The 23850-nt window shown below is 48.8% G+C and overlaps 5 protein-coding genes across 5 annotated transcripts; 2 read left to right on the top strand and 3 right to left on the bottom strand.

Annotated features, from left to right (window-relative positions):
- Window positions 1-1032: 1032 nt before the first annotated feature.
- INS49_004902 (uncharacterized protein) lies at window positions 1033-5135 on the bottom strand (the record flags this gene model as incomplete). The annotated part of the gene is made up of 4 exons (XM_043165689.1): window positions 1033-1175; window positions 1264-2014; window positions 2087-2135; window positions 3865-5135. 4 exons carry the CDS (start codon window positions 5133-5135, stop codon window positions 1033-1035), a joined length of 2214 nt encoding a protein of 737 aa, XP_043017818.1.
- An 848-nt stretch (window positions 5136-5983) lies between these two features.
- On the top strand, window positions 5984-9905 carry INS49_004901 (uncharacterized protein; the record flags this gene model as incomplete). The annotated part of the gene is made up of 2 exons (XM_043165688.1): window positions 5984-6167; window positions 6229-9905. 2 exons carry the CDS (start codon window positions 5984-5986, stop codon window positions 9903-9905), a joined length of 3861 nt encoding a protein of 1286 aa, XP_043017817.1.
- A 1901-nt stretch (window positions 9906-11806) lies between these two features.
- Window positions 11807-14538, top strand: INS49_004900 (uncharacterized protein; the record flags this gene model as incomplete). Its single annotated transcript, XM_043165687.1, has 4 exons — window positions 11807-12355; window positions 12417-13181; window positions 13238-13849; window positions 13885-14538. The coding sequence occupies 4 exons, from the start codon at window positions 11807-11809 to the stop codon at window positions 14536-14538; spliced, it is 2580 nt and encodes an 859-aa protein (XP_043017816.1).
- A 912-nt stretch (window positions 14539-15450) lies between these two features.
- INS49_004899 (uncharacterized protein) lies at window positions 15451-16728 on the bottom strand (the record flags this gene model as incomplete). Its single annotated transcript, XM_043165686.1, has 1 exon — window positions 15451-16728. One exon carries the CDS (start codon window positions 16726-16728, stop codon window positions 15451-15453), a length of 1278 nt encoding a protein of 425 aa, XP_043017815.1.
- A 1067-nt stretch (window positions 16729-17795) lies between these two features.
- INS49_004898 (uncharacterized protein) lies at window positions 17796-19067 on the bottom strand (the record flags this gene model as incomplete). Its single annotated transcript, XM_043165685.1, has 4 exons — window positions 17796-18045; window positions 18117-18720; window positions 18796-18803; window positions 19063-19067. 4 exons carry the CDS (start codon window positions 19065-19067, stop codon window positions 17796-17798), a joined length of 867 nt encoding a protein of 288 aa, XP_043017814.1.
- Between the last annotated feature and the right edge of the window lie 4783 nt (window positions 19068-23850).

Below are 23850 nucleotides of genomic sequence, written 5' to 3'. Positions count from 1 at the left end.
ACTTCGTCCTCGAAACACGAGAATCATAATGTGTTACGATTCGGACTATGAACACTTTATACCCACCATGGCTCCAAATTCCCTTCGCTAAGCTTCTGCGAGCCGGTCCTGTCCTGGTGTAAGAGCTGCATCCTACAAACCAAGCTGCCAATTGTAGGTGGGATCGACTCAGACCAAGCACACTTCGCAGGGGTCAAGCTCCCCCAAGCTTTTCGTCTGCCCTCGTCTCGCCTCGGCTCGTTCCTTCGCTGCAACCCGGTCGGACGTTGCATCTAGTATGCATCTGACCTGCATTTGCCCTGCATTTTCCTCTGCAGCTCGGCCATCCGTGCGCCCCAAACGTTTCAATCCATCAGCCACCCCCAAACTCCTCCACATAAGCACCAACCAATCCGGCCGCGACCCGGTGGGAAGTCTACAGGGATCACACGAGGCGACCACGTCGAGTCGTACGGAGCAGTCCGCAGCTCTCTACAATTATCAATCAGCCCGCTGTTGCATTGATCAGGGGTAGGTCTCTCGCTAAACCGGCTGGGACACGGCGGGAGCAAACCCACGGAAGACTACCTACGTATGAGGTAATCCTGACTACCTCGAGGGACGTTGGGCCTCTCCAATTCATCTACACATACACTTCTCACTCAAGCAGCCGCCATCAACTCGTCTTACACCGTCTAAGCAACTTGTTAAGCTCATTTAAAGCAATCAAATAAGCCTCACTTTCCATTATCCCAGCTGAAAGTATCTTGTTTCTTCTCATTTACAACTACTCTCCCACCTTCTCATCTCCACTAGCCCTACCTTGAGACAGCATTAACAGAGACAGCCCATACCTTCATTAAGGAGTATCACTGGGACACTTACAATAACCACTAGCATGGAATAGCAGCTTTGGCATGTCAATTAGGTGCACTTGCCTTGGCTTTAAGGTATTATATAACATTCTGAACTTGCTATTACTCGGTCGTAATCACATGTATACTGATTCATTTGATACTGATGTATGTGTGACTTGAGCCACAGCTACCTTATCTACAGACCGACACAGTAATATGTCTCTAGCCACAGGAATTTGCAAGTTCCGCCATCATTGACGGCCGGGTTCCATTTGTAGAAGTTAGACTCAGTAATGGAATACTTTTTGGCAAGATTGGCGCAGGTATCGCCACTGACGACTAGTTGGGGGGAAAAGACCAGAGTTAGCAACCCGTACCTTTCTTGGTCTCGTATGTTGTGCATTCAGAAGGACCAGGGTAAACTCACCAAGGTGGAACTTCCTGCAGTTGGAGACCATGCCGCCCTGGGTCGGCGTCGGGGTGGTCACGCCGTTGCCCTTTGTCGTGGTGGTGGCCGGGGGCGCCGTCGTCGGCGTCGCCCCGATGAGGCCGACGCAGTAGTACGTGTCAAGCCAGAGACTCTCGCAGCCGGTGCCGACGCCTGCGTTCCACTTGTAGAAGTCGGCCGTGGAGATCCCGGCCTTCTTGGCGATATCGGCGCAGAAGCCGTCGCCCTCTTTGACGAGGACAAATTTGGCACAGTTAGAAACCATGCCAGTTTGGGTGGGCTTCGGAGTGACGACACCGTTGCCCGGCGAGGTGGTGGTCGTGGTCTGTCCGCCCGTCGTCGTCGTGGCCGGTGGCTGTCCTGACGTTGTGGTCATGCCGATCAGACCTACGCAATAGTACGTATCCAGCCAGAGGTTCTGGCAGCCATCGCCCACACCCGCGTTCCATTTGTAAAAGTCAGAGGTGGTGATACCTGCTCTTTTGGCGATGTCACCACAGAAGCCGTCGCCCTCCTTGACCAAGACAAATTTGGCGCAGTTAGACACCATGCCGGACTGCGTGGGCAGCGGAGTGGCCACGCCGTTCCCGGTTGTGGTAGTAGGACGAGCTGTGCTGGTGGTTGTGGGCACACCTCCTGGTGTGGTGACTGGCGGCGACCCGTAGTTCTCCTCAACACAATAGCTGTTGTCCACGATGATGGGACACCCGTCTTCTGCCAAGGAGGGGTTCTATGATCACCGAGGCTTTGGTCAGCTGAATCGTATGAGGTAAGTCGGCGGAGGTCGGACGAAGATGCTCACCATCCTCTTCAGCTCATCTTGGGAGATGAAATTTCCATCCGCAAGCGACCTGCATGTATCTCGAGCTTGGGCAACTGCCCACCATGTGCAGTCTTCCACTGTCCCCGGCAGGGCCGTGGTTGGAGGTGGCTCTGTATAGCCTAGTACGCCTGAGGCCAAAATCACTGCCGACAGAGCGGTGACCAGGGACACCCAAGACATAGCCAGACAACAGACAGAAAAAGACAAAAGAGTGTGACTTGGAGCCTATGCAGATGACTTGAACAAACTGTGTGGGCTACTGTGTTGATGTCGAGGAGTGACGATCGATGGAATCTTTGGCCTCTGCCATCGTTGGATCATTAACATATGATATAGCCATTACTACCCCAGAGAGATTTGGCACCCCAGAGAAGGCCGTGCCAGACGAAAACGCTCACTTCATGTGGATCCATGAGTAAATCTCGTTGCCTGTAATCGACCGGGCTTGCCGGATTCAATAGTCACATTTCAATCCAGCTGTATCTTTCGGACTTGTGACCAAGACGGGCGACGAAATTCGAACGACCGGTGATGTTCTAGAAGCACCCTGATTATGTGCAGCGGACTTGTGCTCTGATGTGGGTGAAGATTTTGACGTCTAGTCGCATCTCGGCCGCACGCCGCATACTTGGCGTGTAAGCAGGCACCCATATGACATTGGCTATGAGTAGTATGATAGGTGAGAGACTAGGATGCCAAGTGTTGCGTTCTTCAAATGGGGAAGTGCAAACCAGATGAGAGACATACTCAAAAGTGGATTGGGTGGCTAACGTGAGCCGGTGCCAACATGTCTACCAATGGAGTGTAGCACATTAGAGCGAGGGCAAGTCCGAGTCCATCGCTGCGGAACCCACAAACGGAACCAACATTCGACCCTAGAAGTAAAAAAGGCTTAGCAAAAGCTTCTTGGAAAGTTAATATAAATCAAGCGCAGCTAGACAGAATCGGAAATTTGCGATGAATTTGCCTGCCTGCTGACCTACACCGCGGATAGCTAACGCGAGCCAGTGCTTACATGTTCACACATGCAGTAGTGGAAGGTAGCAGCACATTGAAGCGAGGGTCGGTCCGAGTCCATCGCCGGAAGAAGCTGCAGGATCTGTGGGATTGTTCTCATAAATATATAAGCTTGGCAGGACAGATTCGGGAACAAAAGTATGAATCTGGCGCGGCTAAACACAATCGGAAATTTGCGACTGTCTTGGCTGCCTGCTTACCTGGACCAGGTATCTTAGTTCTCGTGGAGTCGAAGGTCCAGCTTCTGGACTGTCCAGGGTTAAAGAACCAAAAACGAAATGGGAAAATACTGCTGTTCTGGGAAGGTGTGGTAGAATCGAGGTCTGGAAAGTAACCAGGGTTTGAATTTCCAAATCCTTCTAGTATCGGTAAGTTGGCTACTAACACCGCAGCCATGAAGGACATTTACAAGGGACATACGATACGCAACACTTATTGAAACTCTCCGGTTCATAGCATAGAAACGTCTGCATTTCCTACTTGATACAGGTAATTATAATGAATAAAAATACGGGTGCTAAGCTGTTGTTGAAGTGGTGTTAGTGCTGCTGTTCCAGTCGCGAGTCGGCCCGGAGCAGTACGCAGTGCTCGTCAACAGCCGGCGGGAACAACCCCCCGGGATCTTTCCCAAGCTGGGGTTCACAGTAAGAAACAGGGTGATATCGATGCTCTGCTCCACACAGACAGTAGAGCACTCCGTGAGCGGCTTTGCGGCACCAGTGACATACCACCGCCCGCACGCCCTTGTCGTCCCTGCCGCGACGGCGACGCCTCCTGGTGGTGCCACCGCAAAGTCCGCGTAGCCCGAGCCCCCGCCAGGCCCGTTCCCGCCGTTGTTGTTCCCGCCGCCACCCGTCCCGTTGTCCGGGGGCGTGTATACCCAGCCCTCGGTCTGGGACGAGAGACATAGCCGGTTCCCGAGCTGCTCGATCGAGGGGGCCAGGTTGCTGCAGCCCTGGGCGTCGACCCAGGGGTTGTAGAAGGCCACGTCGCCGATCTGGGCGTCGTTGGCGATCTCGATTCCGGAGCACGTGTCGGAGGCGGTGAACGTCGCCGACTTGGTACAGCCGTACGGCAGGCATAGCTCCGTGCCGGCAGGGATCAGGCTGCAGTTGAGCGGTCTGCCGTCGGCGCCCGTGCGGACGTGGCTGTTGGCAAAGAAGAGCGCGGCAGAGCTGAGGCCGTAAGTCGCGGCGATGGCGCTGCAGCTGCTGTCGGCTCCCGATGCGCCTGTCGTGCGGATCGTCTTGCCCGACACACAGAGAGGCTCCTCGGTGACGGGCACCTCGTACTCAGGCGGGCGGACGTCGGTGGGCCCCGTGGCGTTGGGGCACTTGGACTGGATGTAAAGGTAGTCCTGGCGGTACGTGTCGTCGTAGACGCTGTACGGCGTGGCCTGCATCATCTGGTAACGGCGCACGTTGCAATAACTACACAGCTCCGCCAGGGGCATCTTGTCGATGCTCTCGACGAGCGTGAAGCTGTCGATGACATCGTTGCAGTACGTCTCCCCGTCCTCGTCCACCTGGCACGTCTCGCGCACGCCCTCGAGCATCGTGGCGCCGGGACTGATGGGGTTCGCGGCTGAGACGTTGTAGCCCCGGCAGTCGCGACGAACGGCGCCGACCCACGAGTTGAGCGACGAGGCACAGCTCGACGCGCACAAGAGCGGCAGTAGGTACGGGTCTGAGGGTGTCCCGCGCCACGCTGGCATGCGGAAGCGTTGCACAAATCCGTGGCAGTTGATCTCGCTGCCCAGGGCCGTCTTGCAGGGCAGTGGCACTTCCAGAGATTCAAGCGTGGAGTTCGAGTAGAGGGTAAATGTGCTGGCTTCAGCGACCGAGGTGAACTTGAAGGCAAAGGTGGAATTGGCGGCGTCAACTTCCGGGGCATCGGTCATAGCCCCATCGTCTGATGCCCTTCTGAAGGCGGCATCATGATGCGGTCGTGAAAGCAGGTGCGACGTCGCCAGAACAAGCTGCGGCAGGCACAGAAGCAAAGACAGAGCCATCGTCACATAGATGCGAGGAGAATGTGACCTGAGAGTGGGTGGTCGAGAGCCAGCAGATTCGCAGCATGGCTACCCGGCACGGTCTTTCTACATTTACAGGAGGAAGAAACTTTCCCACCCATCAATCAGATCGTGGTTCTAGATCCCAGGTCGTTGTCCAAGACATGGGACAGCAGACACGGGCCGGGATACCGACAGCCAGACACGGCCAAATGCGAGAGACGAGACGGGGACGCGGGACCAGCCTTGACGATCACGGAGCATGTTCCACATGGAGTTGAAGCCCAGCTTACTCAGCTTACACATGAGTATTGGTTCATAATCTTACTGCCTAAGGGACCGTGGATCTAGACGCCTTGGCTGCTGTGTAAGAATGCCACAAAGGGAAGATAACCTAATGTTGCAATCAGATGATCCATACATGCCTACACACATCTACTTGAGTGGCGTGGACTCTTCGACTCGTACCTGCATTTTATGTCCTTTGTGGGGCACTATCTCGGACTCATGGCTTCATCTCGCATACGTGTCTTGGCCTAGCCGCTCACGTTTACTTGCTAATTCGACTTATAGCCTTTTTTTTTAACAGCTGTTCTAACGTCTAGGTGGAGTGGACCGAGATGCGGCAAAAAGAAGAAAAAAAGGGGGGGGGGGCAACTATTCGGACCTAAATCGTGGCAGATGCGTAGTTACCTTAGGTACGATAGGTGGCGGGCCCGCAGCTTTGCGCTTATGTATCCTCCATTCTTTAAATGACATTGAACTCGCAGCTATAAAGAAGGAAAGTCTAGTTGGTAGTTATCGTTCTCCAAAACGTGACGCTTGCCGGCAACCTGTCCGATGTCATGATGGCAAAAAGACAAGCAAGCAGCCCGAGGCTCGCGCCATGCTCGCTACTCTTGGTTCAGCTCATTGCCCTCACATTCTTCACCTCGCTGGTCTTGGCCCAAGACCCAACCATATGCAGTGCCTCGTCACCTTGCGCCAATGGCTGTTGCAGCAAGCATGGGCATTGTGGCTTTGGCCCTGAGTGTAAGTGTCAACCCCAAGTTGAAGCCATACCCTTCCTCCTCACTGACAGGTAGCCATGTAGTCTGCTCAGCCGGGAACTGTGTCGGCACGTGCGAGCGCAAGGCCGAGTGCGACGGTGGCAACTGGGGAGCTGAGTGGGTGGACAAGGTCAAGTGTCCGCTGAACGTGTGCTGTTCAACGAGTGGCTACTGCGGTACTACCAAGCTCTTCTGTGGCGACAAGAAGGTCGATCGGCCAGCCTCGTGCGAAAAAGGCATCAACCGCGTTGTTGGCTACTACGAGGGATGGGCGTACAAGCGACCATGCAACAACTTCATGCCGGAACAAATCCCCATCAATCTGTACTCGGTCCTCAACTACGCGTTTGCCACAATCGATCCCGTCACTTTCGCGGTCAGGGCGCCCACCAAGAAGGACGAGGACATGATGCAGCGCCTCATAGAGCGGAAGAAGTTCGACAAGGGCCTCAAGGTCTTCATCGCTATTGGCGGATGGACCTTCAATGACCCGGGCCCAACCGCCACGACCTTCTCCGATATTGCACGGTCTCCGGAGAACAGGGCAGCATTCATCAAGTCCTTGCTCGGGTTCATGATGTACTACGGCTTCGACGGCGTCGATCTTGACTGGGAATATCCGCAGGCGCCTGACCGCAGTGGACGGCCCGAGGACTTCGACAACTTTGTCGCGCTCATGAGCCAGCTCAGGTTGCAGCTCGGCCTTGTCGGGTATCAGGTGAGCATCACCTTGCCTGCGTCCTACTGGTACCTTCAGCACTTCGACATAGTTCGCCTCCAGCGGTATGTCGACTTCTTCAACATGATGACGTACGATCTGCACGGAACTTGGGACATCGGCTCCGAGCATGTCAAGCCCGAGTTGAACGCACACACGAACCTGACCGAGATCACGACGGCGCTGGACCTTCTCTGGCGCAACAAGATAAACCCTGACAAGGTAGTGCTCGGGCTCGCCTTCTATGGCCGCGCCGTGGTACCCTCGGACCCAGGCTGCACAACGCCGGGCTGTCTTTTCGCGTCTGGGGCACCACGCCTCCCGTGCTCAGGCGAGATCAGCGTAGCGCTGAACAGCGAGATTGACGACATCATCTCCAAGGAGAAGATCAAGCCGTCGCTCGACAAGGAAGCGGCAGTCAAGCTCATGACATACGGGGGCGGCAACTGGGTGAGCTTTGACGACGGCGACACCTTCAAGGTGAAGATTGACTTTGCCAAGAGCCAGTGCCTGGGAGGAGTCATGGTGTGGGCTGTCAGCCACGACACCAAGGACTCCGAGTACTCGTCGGCTCTGGGAAAGGCCCTCGGCAGGGTGCCGGCGCTTCCGTCCACGGGCGACGGCACCGAGGAGGTGACGACCAACCACCTCCAGTGCAAGTGGACCGGCTGCGGACAGTCGTGCCCGACCAACTGGTTGCCCGTCTTTCGCAGCGGGCCAGACTCGACACCTGGATCATGGGAGTACATGAAGGAAACCGAAGGCTGCCAGGGCACTGGCGGCGCCCACACATTTTGTTGCCCGCCGGGAGAGCTGCACCCGGTCTGCGGCTGGTACACGCACAACAACGGTAAATGCAAGAGTGGTTGTCCGAGCGGCTACTCGGAGGTCGGAGCCAATGGCATGCACTGCAACAACGGTGACTACCAGAGCGCGTGCTGCTCGTCCGAGGACCAGAACAGCCGCGGCGTCAAGAACCTGCTGCTCTACTCCAAATGCCACTGGGGCGACAAGCCGCGGTGTGAGGCGTCGAGCTGTGGCGATGGCCGTAGCAAGCTGCTTGGGTCCATGAATGGGCCAGGGGCAGGCGAGTGCCAGATTGGAGATAATGACTGGCAGAACATGCAGTCGGAGGAGCGCAAGTACTGCTGCGACACTGGCAACAGCAACGAGCGCTGGGGCACATGCGAGTGGTACAATCAGGGCTTCCGGCCTGCCAACGATCCAGACTACTGCGGCAGCGAGTGTCCCGGCAACATGGTCCGCGTGGCCATGGAGAAGTACGGCGGTAGCTGTCGCAGCGGTGCCAGAGCAAAGTGTTGCACTCCTGAAGCCAAGACCATCACCAAGCGCGACACAGACGAGACGGACTACTACAAGAAAATGCTCAAGACCTTCATGGAGGATCCCACATGCCCCAATGACATGTACGGGGGCCTCTTCGACCAAGATGCGCCCATCCTGCGCGAGCGCAGTGCCAGTGCCAGTGCCAGTGTCAGTGTCAGTGTCGGGGCGGCTGCCGAGACCAACGCGACGACGTCGCTTGAGCCGCGGGCATCGACGACCAAGGAGGCCCAGGCCGTCGGCTTGTGGCTGGCGAGCTACCTACTGCTGCAGATGCGTGAGTCCAACAACGTTCCAGTGCTCAATTACATGCGCCAAATGTGGAACGACGCCATCGTGCCCAGATACGAATGGGTCACCTACGACAACTTGAGCGGCTATCTCAAGGACACGGTTGAGGCCGAGTGGATGCGGGAGCACTGGAGCGACATCAAGCTGGGCAACTACATCACCTGCAACCTTGACGCCATCAACAGCCGTATCCGCAAGTGGAAGGATCCCAAGAGCTCTCGGCCCTGGGTGTGCTGGTGCTATGGCTGGGAGTGCGGGTGTGAAGGGACCCTGTGCCCTCGGTCCCTGTCCCGTGGCTCTCTCACATCACCCGACACAGCCACGTCTCCCGTCAACCACACTTCCTCGCGCCGCGCCTACGATAGGGAGTACGTCTGGGAGGCGGAAGCGCCCGACGGCACTCTCTATACTGGAGTCTTCACGGCGCAGACCTGGCCGGGCCCGGCTGCCTTTGGCGTAGACTCGTGGCAGTGGCAAAACACGTACGTTATCGACACCCTAGGCGACTGCCCTCAGACGACCATGGAACGTCTGAACCACCAGGCTATCGAAGAGTACATCTCCCTCGTAAACGGTGACGCCATTGGCCGGAAGCCGACCGAGTTCGTCAACGTCGAGCATTACGTCGAGAAGAATGCCCCGAGCGAATGGGCCGAGCGAGTGATCGAGCAGCGGCTCTACGGCGGACGCCCCTTCCCCTCTGCTGCCAGCATTCCCCCAAGATTCTTTTCCGAATTCATGAAGGATGCCCAGCTTGCCCTCTCCCAGTATCCAACCACCCCAGGCGCCAGCAACGAACCCCATCCTGAGCGCCGGTTCATGCACGCCCTGGGCACCGAGGGCTGGGTTAGAAACTTCCTCCTCCTGCAGGACGACGTCAACATCGCAAAGGCCAGCATCCTCGACGGCAAGGACCCCGTCTCCGACACCCGGATGCGCGAGTTCATGGAGGAGAACCCCCTTCACTTCATCACACGCCTGCGCCTCGCCTTTGGGGTGCTCAATTACCTCAACGAGGCCGACGCCCTCGACGCGGCCACGCGCAGCATCCAGAGCATCCGGTGGGAGCTGCGCGTGTACCAGCACATCTACAACCAGCAGCACGGCACCGAGGTCGATGCCGTCACCGCCTGGGACGACTGGTACAAGGACTACATGCAGACCCGCACCCTGGGGGCCAAGGCTTGGATCTTGCGCTGGCTCGATGCCGCCGATGTGTACTATCAGGCAAACCAGCAGAACCACCCGCACCGGGCCCTCCTGTTGCAGTGCTTGTCGGTTTTCAGGACGAGGGCGAGTGCGCTTGGCGGATATAATCTTTACTGGTACCCCACCGGGACGGCGGAACAACCGGCCTGGGCCGTGTGATAATGGCAACATGCCTGGAACGGCTTCTGTATGCCCTTGGAAGCAATATCTAGTTATCCTATAAATGATCCGTCAAGTGCCTGTGTGGATGTTTGGCCCAAGTTGTGAAAGTGGTACCTGTTGACGGCAGCCCGAGACCTACCAATTTTGGAACCTGAGAACACTCTCTTTGCAGTACGGGCATCCTTACGCGCGCATGCTAAGCAGCCTCGTCTTCCGATCATGGCTGCAGGCCTTATAGGGAATTATGACGGTACGGCTCTTATGTAGTACTGCTAAAATAGCCAATCTAGGCAGATTAGTTATCATGATCTTTTGGCTCAGAGATGGAATTTGCTAGCAGTAATTTTATATTTTCAAAAAGTGTAACCAGAGTTGTGACATTATATTTTGTATATTGTATGTTGTATAACTTATAGAAATACATAATATGTTATATATGTAGATAGAGGAGGATTGAGGCAGCCTGTGCCCAGCCCGCCACTTTCAGCCATCGCTTATTAGCGCCGCAATGGGCTAGGGCGCTCTTATCTGGAACCCTACAGTGCAGCAGATGCAGCCTTCGCTTCTGCAATGCAGTGTGAAATGGGGTGTGGATCTTATGCTGTGTCCATCACCTCTGCCCGCTGTGGGTGACTGGAGGTCCGATTGAGGCTCCCACTATGTGGCACTGGTTGTGCCCGGGTCTTCTTAGGCCAGGGCCAAGCGTCGCATTCCCGGCGTTGTTGCATGGAGCGGCCGACGCAAGCCTTGAACCCTACCAAAGGCAACCGGGTTGGTGCGGTCGAACGGCCTGGGCAGGATCTAGGCAGGCTTGTCTTTGAAAAGCCTTTCCAGGATTCTGGGCCGTGGGGGTCCAGCTGCTAGCAGGTGTCTTGGGCCCTCCCAGGGCTTTGGCCATGGTACAAACATTATTAGTAACGCCTATTCATTCCATTACAATCAAGCTTTTCACACGGCCACGGATCGTTCTTCGGTTGTGCCTGGTCCGTCAGGGGCCAAGGGGTCTTTGCAACCACAACAGCCTCTTGAGTGGGCGTCGGCCCAAGTAATCTCCTACCCCTCGCTCTCACTTTTACACCAGACGCTGATTCCGTCGACGCCAAAGGGTGTCGGAATAACAAGATGACGCGCCCCAACTAGCAGTGCCGCACTCAGCTCGGTAGGAGGGAACAACTCTGCCACCAGCTCACCGCCTGCAGCTCGTCAAACACAGGACTAGACCACGGAGGCAGGCCTAGTCTCGATGTGGTATTGCGCCTGGTAAAGGTTCACATGCACATGCCGTGCCAGGCGCCACCGGCTGCATTGCACGCCAGAGCCGTGGGATCAATCCCGAGTCAAGCCATGTCGGCCGTTAGCAGCTTTCCCATGGTCCTGTTGCCACGGCCCGATATCTCACTACCTTGTGCCCACCTGGTGGCCAATGTCAGAAGATGAGTGCACAATGCAATGCGGCCTGCTGCTCCCCACGCTGCCCGCACATCCCATCCGGATCCAGCACCAACGCCGGCCCTGTCCCCCCCTGGATTCATCCTTGCTCAGCCACATCAGCACTTTCGTAGATACGGTATGGCGGCGGGCTGCGATCAAACGAGTCGCGCAAGCGCTCTCACAATCGCGGTTCTGGATGTCCCAAATATCCCTCACTGGCCCCACTCGGCTCTATGATGATTTGAGTTCCCCTAGATAATTATCGACACCACGCCCACAACTTGGTTTTCCTTTCTCTTCAGAATAAATTTCTGTTCTGTCTGTGAATCTGGGTCATCTCCCGCCAACAGTTTTGACTTGCCCTTTGTTTGGGTCGCTGGCGCTTCAGTGCCGAGCAGTTAAGCCCTCCTGTTGATCCAGCCCCACTCGCTCACGACTTACACGAGTGAATGACAAAAAGACAAAAAATGGTCGCATCTCCGCCAATCTCACCCATGGCCTCCGGGCCGACCATCAAGATCGCAGAGGGCGCCCACCCAAACCAGCTGCGCCGCTCCGAGTCCGAGCAGCGGTTCCGGCCCCTCCAGCCGACGGACACGACGGGGCTCGCGGGCGGCATCTACAACACGCGGGAGCTCTCGCGGGTCGCCACGCACAGGAGCGCGCAGCGGGTCTCGTTCGACCGCAACTCGGAGGCGGTCGACGTCGAGGAGGGCGACAACTGGCGCGACAGCGAGCAGCCCAAGGTCAAGCAGGTCTACCGCGGCAAGACGCTGCTGTGGCTCGCGTACCAGTCCGTCGGCGCAATCTACGGTGACATCGGGACCAGTCCCCTCTATGTGTTCTCGTCGACGTTCACGTCGCCTCCGGATTATGATGCCGTCCTCCAGGTCGTGTCGCTGATCATCTGGTCGCTGACTATCATGGTCACCTTCAAATATGTACTTATCGTGCTGCGTGCCGATAATGAGGGTGAGGGCGGCACTTTCAGCTGCTATTCTCTTTTGACCAGATTTGTAAGTCGATATCATCACAGCTAGCCTGAAGGATGTGGCGTTTCTTACTGACCTGTACCAGGCCAACATAACTGCCCGTGACCCGAGAGAAGAGGCTTTGGTGCACATGGAAAGGCACCAAACCGGAAATCTACGGCCATCAAACCTCGGCGTCCGCTCGCTCCTGGAAAGGAGTCGGTTCTTCCGCGGCCTGCTCAAGACAATCGGCGTCCTAGCCGTGTCCATGGTCCTCTCCGACGGCGTGCTCACGCCAGCACAGTCCGTCCTCGGCGCAGTCCAGGGCCTCAACGTCGTCAGCCCCGACATCTCGAGCTCCACGGTCGTGGGGACCTCGTGCGGCATCATCCTCGTCCTGTTCTTCGTCCAGCCCCTGGGCCTGTCGCGCCTGGCGTCGGTCTTCGCGCCGATCGTCATCCTCTGGCTGGCCTTCAACGGCGGCTTCGGCATCTACAACCTGGTCCAGTTCGACCACAGCGTCCTCAAGGCGTTCAACCCCTACTACGCCTTCCAATTCTTCATACAGCGCAAGACTGAGGGCTGGAAGATGCTCGGCGGCGTGCTGCTCGCCTTCACCGGCGTCGAGGCCCTCTTCGCCGACCTGGGCGCCTTCTCCATGCGGGCGATCCAGCTGAGCTGGCTGTGCTGGACGTACCCTTGTCTGCTGCTGGGGTACCTTGGGCAGGCGGCGTACATCAGCCACCACCCTGACGCGTACTCGAACCCGTTCTATAACTCGGTGCCTCCGGGGATGCTGTACCCGTCTCTGGTCGTCGCCGTCCTGGCTGCTATTGTGGCTTCGCAGGCTATCATCACAGCTACGTTTCAGGTACGTGTATGCAACTATTTACTAGTGAGCACTCCGTTGACAGGTGCTCATTGTAGCTCATTGCCCAAATCATGAAACTTTCGTACTGCCCGCAGGTGAAGGTCGTGCACACCTCCAAGACTTTCCACGGACAGCTCTACGTCCCCTTTCTCAACTGGCTGCTCATGTGCGGCACCATTCTCGTCACAGCCGTCTACTCCAACACCACGCGCCTCGGCAACGCATACGGCGTCTGCGTCATGTTCGTCACATTCTTCGACACGTGCATGGTCACGCTGGTGGCCCTCATCGTCTGGCGCATCCCACCCTACCTCGTCGTCGTGCCCTGGCTGTGCTTTGCCTCAGTGGACGGGTTGTACCTATCGTCGGCCCTTAACAAGGTGCCGGATGGCGCCTGGTTCACCCTGACCATCTCAGCGATCCTTACTGGCCTGTTCATGCTGTGGCGCTTTGGCAAGGAGATGCAGTGGAAGGCCGAGGCGGAGGACCGGTTCCGCCTCAACACGCTGGTCATCAAGGACGACGAGGGCAAGCTGAAGCTGACGCAGCGCTGGGGCGGCGACCAGCTCTCCCAGATCCGCGGGCTGGGAATCTTCTTCGACAAGACGGGCGTCATGACCCCCGCCGTCTTCACGCAGTTCGCGTCCAAGTTCAACGCCGTCATGGACGTCACCGTCTCTTCTGGCACCTGCACCCGGTCGAGGCGCCCACCGTCCCGGACGCCGAGCGCTACTCCGTCTCCAAGTTCACCACCATCCCCGGCTGCTACAGGCTCGTCGTCAAGCACGGCTTCATGGACGAGGTCATGTCCCCGGACCTGGCGGCGCTCATCTACGAGAAGGTCCGCTCCTTCGTCATCCGCCAGGCCGCGCGGGGCGAGGAGATCCGCCGCGAGGACCCCTCGCTGTCGGGCGACGGCGGCTCCCAGGCCACGCAGCGCAGCGGCATCGAGAACGTCGAGGGCGTCCCCATGTCCGAGGCCGCCACCCTCGACGCCTCGGGCGCGGCCGCCACCGCCAGCACCTCAGGCGCGGAGGTCGCCCCCGCCCCGGCGCCGTCGGATGGCCCCTCGAGCAACGGCGGCCCCCGCGAGAGGCACATCTCGGAGAAGCTGCCCATCGAGCTGCGCGACGGGGCCGTCGCGGCCGAGCTGGCGCGCCTGGACCGCGCTTACGCCGCCAAGATCATGTACGTCGTCGGGAAGGGCCAGATGCGGACGAGGACGGGGACGCCGATCTTTAGGAGGTTCGTGCTGGCTACTTTCTTGTGGATCAGGGACAACACGAGAGCCAAGATTGCGAACCTGCGGTTGGCTATGGATCGTGTTGTTGAGGTTGGGTTTGTCAAGGACATTTGACCAACGAACGTGGCCCTTCGAGGCTTTTCTAGTGAAATTTGCGTGAGCCGGCGTTTGGATGGTAGGCTTGAGCGAAGTGTCTTGATATCCACCCAGTTTGAGCCAGGAGTTCCGATTCAATGATACATATTAAACTAGACAAAGTCTGCCCATCGCCCTTTTGCAGGTGCTACGTTTTGCACTCAAAGCTCCCTTCTAAGCTGGCTAAATGGGGAGAAAGTTTTCATTAATCTAGCATTTCGACGCACGGAGCCCTCGTAAAATGATCCAACAGAACTGGACGCAGCGATCTTGCAATCGCGACAAATCGTTGCTCCGCATCCATGCTGGTCGTTGTGTCGAATGATACCACTGCAGGAAAAGGAGTCAGCAAACAAAGAACTGAGGGAAAAGCTTCATCTGGATATAGGGAGGACCAGGCCACAGTATGGTCATGGCTTGTTCCAAAACATGCAGCCTAACAATACCTTTGAGGTACAGGCTACAGATAGGAAATCGATTTCCCAGAGAGGGTCAAAATTGTATCCGGAAGCTGCTTAGAACTCGAGACCGGAGCAAGTCTGACAATCCGTCCAATGCGGCTGGCTTGGTCTGGCCAGGCGGATTGTGCTCCGTAACTCTAATTCCCAGCAGACTTTTGAGATGCTGTGAATCACTATTCATGCATGGAAACGAGTGCTAGGGTGTGACCACTCGCACGATATGCTCATGTAAACTCTTCGTCACCGAAAAAATGCTCTAAAACATGTGGTTTCAAATAACAGACCACTCTCAAGGTCCCATCGCCTTGAACAGCACAACCAATGTAGGTGTGCAGGCCCGACTGTGTCCTCAGAGACTTGGCGTTGCTATTCAACTGGGCATCAGCAATCATTGTATAGATATTCCCTGGGTCCTAATCAGGTTTTAAACTTACGAGAGTGTGCTCATGGCCTTGACGTAATCAGGCATGTATTTACCTCTCTGGCGATCTTGGAAGTAATCGTTCAGGCCTTGGATGACTGCTGCGTCGCTGCTAGAGTAATGCCGAACAGGCAGGTAGATCTTGGTCACTGGGACGGTGTCTCCTAGCCTGAACTCGACATTGTAAATCATCCCAGCTGTGCGATGGGTCTTATGACCCAGAGGCTGGTCCAGGGGCCTGGCTCCAAAGAGCCCCTTCCACAATTGGTGGATGTCAACCAGGCCGGAATATAGATTCGACCTCCTGATTCGACCTCCCAGTGTCATTATGTTTATGACGGAATTGAAACTTGTGTCGCGGCAACGAAGATAGATCTTGAAACGCGACTTTGTCAGGCTGATGAGATCGGTGGCTAGCATTTCGTATTCCAGACCTATGTTGACTGGATCGGAAGCAAAGTCGCGGAAAACTGCAAAGGCCTCCAGGTCTTCGTTTGACACACCCGGGGTTGTATGGATTGCTTGCATTATGACTTCCAGGTTTGACTGGCCAAAGGCTGTTGCCCTCATTTTTGGAAAGAAGTATACCTTGGCCGTGATTTCGGCTGCTAGGTCGAATGCGTAGAAGATGGAGGATGGACGGTCCCCGTCGTCCCCTTTAGCGCCCCTCTCTGGGTTCACGTGGCCGTTGAAGAAGGAAATGAAATGTCGAAACAGTTCCAGTCCCATCTCCGGCAAGGACCGCGCAAGTTGGTCCTGGAAGGCAGGTCCGACGGCTAGGTTGTGGGGATCGAGCGAGGTGCCCGCGCGCAATCCAATCGGTTCGATGGCGTATCGTATTGTCGGCAGACTATCCCTCGTGCCCCAATCCCAGCTCAGCTCGACAGGAGTGCCATCGTCCGTCACAAAGCTTGGCCAGGGGCTTGTCCCTCCCACAACCCCGGCCTCGTGGGAGACGCCGAGATAAGGAGCCACAACCTCGGCGAAAAATTTCAAATCCCGATACTGTAGTTCTGGAGGATGTCTCGCATAGTGTAGAAGGACAGCAAGTACTTTCCCACTATGTCGACTCCACCAGAAGCGCTGGTGTATATTTGTGGGGCTCTCGAGTTCTGAGTTGACTTGATGCCAGATCGAGAGCTCAACGGGGTAGCAAGGGTGCCGTCTGACCTTTTCATCATGCGTCTGAAGCTCGTTCAATTTGGAAGCCACGGAGAATCCGTCCAAAGCAAGTTGAAGACGGTGCACCCCGACGTCGGAGCCGTTGTCTTGCAGCGCTGGAGCCATATCGATTGACTCAAAGAGTCCCCGAAGGATTATAATGAGTTTGTACAGATCATGGTGGATTCAAGTGCCTCTTGCGATTTTGGAACGTTTAATGAAGGGACGATCATTTTTTGAGAGTAATGGGCCCAAAAGATACATAGGTACGAGGGGTGCGGCTGAAGGCAGTCCACATCCAAATATCCTCCCATTAGCCATATCGGGGCTAAGGACTTTCAGTCAACACTCGGCATATTGATCGATCGTGTACCCGGTATCTCAACAGTGCTTTCTCTCAGGCAAGGGTTGTGGATTGCAAGGTGGAATTCGGCGGCGCGCGATGTAGGTAGGACTCCAAGCCTCGTGTAGACTGGAGGGTCGGCAGCATGCAAATCGGAAGCAGATCCTAAGCCCAGACCGGTCTGTTCATGTGTAACTCGCATGTTCAATCTAGGGGGGCAAGTTTCACTCCCAGGCTTCTGAGGGTGGTTACCTTTCTGCAGCTTATAGGCGCATTTGGCAGTTCAGTTCTTGCTTGTCGGTGGCAGCTAATCAGCATTCTCAGCTCCTTATCACGAAAAGCTGGGTCTTGCCTGCATGAAACCTGGAAGCTGGTGGCGAATTGATCCTCACCGGCTGCTGTGGAACAATAGTGTGGAACAATGGCCATCGGAGCAAGTTGTTGTTCGCAGATTCGGCTGTTCTCACGTTCGCATCATCAGCAGGCCACCTTCGGCCCTGCTTCTGCTCTGCCGATCTGCCTCAGGAGTCCATCTATTGACGGAGTCAAAATTCGTATAGAAATACCCTGGTGTCACTCTACCGCAACTTCGACATCACGCTGGCCAGCCCCAACAATGGCTGAACTTTTTCGGGCGGCTGGCTCAGCAGACAGACTGAGATGGATAGATTTATCCTATTGTATTGACGAAGAGGGACTGATTCTCTTTTCCCGGTGTAGTTCACACGTGAATGACTTGAAAGCGGCGTCCTTGTTGTACTCCGGACGACCACGCAAGGTATCAAGGTCGTTGCGCCACCCCAAGACTAAAGCTAGGAGATCATGCAGCATCCGTGAAAACCGTCGGCCCTTACTTGGACAGTGTCCTGAGCGGCCCCTTAATTGTATCCGGCAACCCACTCGCCTGACCGTGCATCATCTCAAACCATGGCTCAAATACCTTGACAACCCTCTCATTCACCGCCCCACTCATGCCTGGCGGCACTTCGTGGTAATAGTGAGACTCGTACGCCGTCTCGATCGCCTGCCCGGTCTTCTCACCAGCATCATCGTCCAGGAACACCTCGAATGCCGTCATGAGGCACTCTTTCTTGGTCAGACTGGAAATCTGTCAGCATCGACCTGGATCCACATCGAATCACCGGCGTCAACGTCGACGGGGCAAACCTACTGCTCGTCCAGAAACGCCTCCTGGAAGCCCGGCAAAATATCCGTGTCGTAGCCGTTGGGAAGCACGTTGTTGATAGTAATGCCCTCCAGCGCCAGCATCGGGGCCATCACCCGCGCGAACTGCAACGCCGCCGCCTTCGCGGCGCTGTACTCGGGCAGGTTGATTATCGGATAGATGGCCGCCGCGCTGCCGGTCACGATGATCTTTCCCCCCTTGGCCTGCTCGGGGTTGTGCCGCATGTAGTGCACGGCGAGCTCCGTGCCGTAGATGACGCCCTTGACGTCGATGTCCGTGCAGCTGAGGTCCGGCTCGGGCGGGATGTCGTCGATCGCGGCGCCCTTGCGGCTCAGGTTGTAGCGGGAGCCGCGGTCGATGATGCCTGCGTTAGCGATGAAGGCGTCCAGGCGGTTCCATTTGTTCCAGGCTGTCTTGAGGAGATTGGCCTGGGACTTGTACGAGGTGACGTCGCACTGGACGAATATGGCCGTCTCCCCGGTGGGGTCTAGCTGGGAGGCGATGGCCTCGCCTTCCTTTGAGCGTCTGCCTGAGACGACGACATTGTATCCTTGGGGGTGTAGGCGCTCTGCCAGGTCTTGGCCAATGCCTGACTTTTGGGATAGTCAGCGATGCAGGAACCAGCAGGATCTTACGTGCAGGTGGCTTGATCGATGAGGCTTACTGTAGATCCTGTGATGACAACCACCTTGCTTTCAGCTGGTGCCTCGGAACCCATTCTGATAGAAGATCGTATCAGGTCTGTAATTCTATGACTTGGGACTAATGAGGTCTGGATCAAAACACATGCACCAAGGAGATCTGAAAGCACAAATGCCTCTCAATCGGTAAATGTCATGCATTTAAATATGTTCTTCGCCACCACAGCCAGCATAGAGGGCATACTATCAACTGTCATGATACCTGGTCTGAATTGTCTTTGGTGGAAAACCTCATTTGTCAGCCCATAGTCTTCCCATGCATATGCATATAAAGTTTCCTCCTCTTACAAGCCGAGATCGACCCGCAGTAGCAATTGGGTTCCAAATCATCAGGACTTGTCGTGTTTCCTGTCGTCATCTCGCCACATGTGCACATGGAACTGGGCACTAGGAGACGGCTTACATATCTGCCGAGGTCGTATTCACCTGTAGTACAAGTGCTTATTATCTGCAGCATCTTATACCCTGCTTCGGCATTGCTTTGCAAGGAGTTAGCGTATGCCCACCCAGCTTCTACAATACGCCCACCCAGCTTTCAACGTTGGCCCACTTAGTACAAGGAAATTAGCTATATATACTTTAAAATATAAATACACCTTAAGAGTTAGCTTTCCAAAATTATAGCTACCCTGCTATTTATATAAAGTAAACATTTTAAGTATTTCACTTTAAATATATACTTATTATATATTAATTAATACTTTTTTAAATTATTTCTTTATACTTATTAAAGCTAATTATTAAATTAAATTACTTAAAATTATTAATAAAAGTATTATTAAGATAATAAACCATTTAATTTATATAAGGTATAAAAGTAAATAAGCTTTATTGCTAATATTACTAATAATTATTAAATAAGTAGAAATCTTACTTAGCATTAATAAGTAAATGCTAATAAGCTAAGTTATATAATATCCTTCTTAATTAAGAAAAGGCAATAAAAATCCATTTATAAAGTAATAAAATTCTTTCCTTAAGAATATTTAAATCCTTAACCTCCTACCTTTTTTTTATTTCTTTTCTCTTTCTTATATTTTTTACTCTTTATTTTAATTTTATAAATATATAAATTAAGTTATATTAATTAATGCTAATTACTTAAAAATTAAGAAAGTATAAAATAATAATATAGGCCCTAAAAAAGCAAAAACTATAGCTATAAAGCTTAAAGGTTAAAAAATAATATTATGCTTAAGCTATTACTTAAAAAACACTATATTTAATAAGCTAGCTAAGGATTTTAATATAAAACTATTAATACCTTTAAGCTAAAGCCATATAAATACTAAAATTAATAATTATAATAATAATATAAGCTATAATAATAATATAAGCTATAGCTAAAGTAGCATTATAGCTTTTAATTTACTTAATAAATAGCTTTAAGGAAAGGGTAAGTTAATTACTTAACTACCCTTTAAGGTTAATAAATTTAAGCCCATACCCTTTTTAAAAGCTCTTAAGAAACTAGCTAAAATATTAAAATCTAAGAAACTAGCTTAATTAATTAACGCTTTAAATAGCAAACTAGTTAAAAGCAATAGCATTTTATAATTTAAAGCATTTTATAATAATAATAACCTTTTTATTATTATAGCTTTGCTAAGCTTATTTAAATACCTTAAGATTCTTATTAAGGAAATAAAGGTTAATTTTATTAAGAAAAAGGTTTAATTAATAAAGTATAACCTACCTTTAAATTATAGCTTTCTACTTATTTATAAGATTAAGAATAAAAATAATAAAGTAATTTACTTAACTTAATAAGATTTTAAGGATAATGCTATAAAATTTACTAAACTTAAGCCTTAAATACCCTTAAATATAAATATTATATAAAATTAAAAATAAGTTAAAAAGCAATATTATTAAGTTATGCTTTTTTATCCTTTAATAATTATTAAAGTAAATATTATAAAATTTAGTAAAATTCTTAGCCTTAAGATTATAAAGTATATTTATAAATATTAAATAATAATAAGTAAAGCAAAGTAAAAATAATGCTTAGCTAATTTAGTTTCTAAGTTAGCATTAATTAATATAAATTTAGGATTATTAAATAAAATAACTCTAGGTTTTTCTTATTAATACTTATTATTATTTATTTAACCTTATATTAAATAATTAATATTAATTAATGCAACTTTTATTATAATAATTTATATTAATTAATGCTAACTTTTATTTTAACTTTCCCTTTTTTCCTTAAAAATTTATATAAATTATTATGCTTATATACTTATATTAATTAATGCTAACTTATTAGCCTTTTTTAATATTTATTATATAAGCTAATAATATTATAGCATTTACCTTTTTTAATATTATTACTTAAGCTAAGAAATTAAGCTTTTAGGATTACTTATTTATTTAGCTTAATATTAATAAGTAATTTAATAAGCTTATAAGGAGTTTTAATTAATTATAGTAATATATTATCTTTTAGCTTATTATTAATAATTCCTTATAGCTTACCTTAATTATTTAAAATAATAACCTAAGCATAATATCTTAGCTAAAAAGTATTAATATTAATATAATCGTTAACTTTATAGTTTTATAATACTTTATATATTGCCTTATTAATATTAAACTAAGCATTATTAAAATTAGGTAATATAAGCAATATAAATTTAGTAAGAAGTACTTATATAAATTCTTATATAATAATTTATTTTATAAAATTATTTATTATAATAATTATGCTATGTAGTAATTTATATTTATTAAGATAAGAAAGAAAAAAGTAAGTAATTTGCTTTTATTAAAAATCCTATTTAATAAAAAGATAGTTATTTATAAGTTTACTTATATTAAGGCTTAGCATTATAATAAATATCTTATTAATAATATAAATAATATAATAAAAATTATTCTTATTAATAAGGCTTAAAAGATAATTATAATTATAATAATATAAGTACATATCTTATAAAAGCAATATATAAAAGTTAAAGTAAAGTTATATTTAAAGAAGAGTTTTGCTAGAAATAAAATTAAAAATAAGCAAGTTAATATAAATTAAGTTTTTATAAATCTATATAAGTATATAGGCTTCCTTGCTTATATTAATATATATAATATTCTTAGCTAAGAATTTAGTGCTGGTTATAAAATAGCTTGCTATAAAAATATTATAAATATTATAAATTACTTTTTTTTTATTAATTATTAAATTATTATAGCTTTTATTAAAGAGATTTATATAAAAGGTTTGCTTATATAATTAAGGATTACTTTTATTTAAGGTAAAAATATTCTTAAAAAGTTTAAGGTAATGCTTTTAAGTTATAATAGCATTTAATAATATATAATTATAAAAGAACGAAAGGGTAAGGTATTATAATAAATAATTAATAAGGGCATCTTGCTTATAAATAGCTAAGTAAATAAATAATATTATAAGGATCTTAAGTAATGCTATGCCTTACTTATACTTATATTAAGTTAATTCCTTATAGCCATTAACTTTATTAAAGCCTTAAAATTTTTAAAATAATATAAGTTAAATGCTAAAGGTAATGCAAAATATATTAATTTATATATTAATTAATATAATAATGTTAATAGCAGCTTAATTAACTTATATAATATTAATCTTATAGCGGCCTAGGTTATTAGTAAGTTAAATGGGTTAAGTTAGTATTAATTAATATAAAGCTGCGCTCTTATTTTGCATTAATTAATATTAACTTAGCTTATAAGCCCTTTATTTATATATTAGCTAATAAGGGTTTTATAAATATTATTATTATATATTAAATAATAAATAGCCTATTAAAAAGTATTTTCCTTGCTAATAAGGTAGGCATAAGTAAGATATTAATTATGCTTTTAAAGTGGTATTTTTGCTTTTTAAAGCGTAAGGCTAAGCTTAAAGTAGCTAGCTTATTTATATTTAATAATGCTATTAAAGAAGGCTTTAATAAAACGTAACTTATTATAATATAAGTATTTATTAATATTATTAAGCAATACTTTAATAAAATTTATAAATACTTTTTAGCTAATACTTTTAATATAAAAGTTTTTTATAAATTAAAAAGTAATACTAGCTATAAGCCCGCTTTATAAGTAATTATAATAATAATTAAGGAGCTTTTTATTTAAATAAAAGTAATTATAAAGCATAGCAATTTATCTTAAGTATATGTTTTCCCATAAGTTAGCACTAATTAATGCCAACTTATAGCCCATTTTTATATTAATTAATGCTAACTTATATATATATAATTAATTAACTATATAAAATATAATAAAGATTTAAATATTCTTATATTTTATAACTATCTTTTATTTAATAGAAAAAACTTTTGCTATTATATTTATTATAAATATAAGCAATTAATTATATTAATAGGGTTTATAAAAGTATAATATATATAATGATATACTTATAATAAATAAAAAGTAAATTAATATTCTTTGCTTAGCAATTATTAATACTTACCTTAAGAACTAAGCTATAAGAAAGGCTATAATAAAGAAGTATTTAACTTTAAAGAATATAAAAGGTTTTAATAATGCTACTTATAATAATAAGGAAAATAACTTAAACTATATTTTTAGCATTATAATTAAGACTAAAGCTATAAGCTATAAGGGGTTTAATGCTAATATTAATATTAATAATAAGCTTAATAAGCTTAATAAAGATAATAAAAATAGTAAATTAGCTAAATTTATCCTTAAAAGCATTTAAGCAAAGTTATTAACTAATTATATTATAAGTAATTAATTAATATAATACTTAAATAAAAAGATAAGCATAATAAAAAACATAATAATTTAATATATTAAATGCTATAAAATAGCTTCTTATTCTTATTAATTTTATTAAGGCTATATAATTTATAATAAAGCTTATCTTCTTTATAAGGCTAATATATTATAATTTCATAAGCTTTAATTAAATATTAAGCTATTATATTAAGGCCTTAAGCTTAAGTAAAACTTAATAAGCCTTATATTAATTTTTATAATATTGGTTATTAATAATATTAGTAATTATTATA

This window comes from Diaporthe citri, assembly GCF_014595645.1.
Source record: "Diaporthe citri strain NFHF-8-4 chromosome Unknown scaffold_13, whole genome shotgun sequence".
Lineage (NCBI taxonomy): Eukaryota > Fungi > Ascomycota > Sordariomycetes > Diaporthales > Diaporthaceae > Diaporthe > Diaporthe citri.
This window is presented reverse-complemented; position numbering and strand designations above follow the sequence as displayed.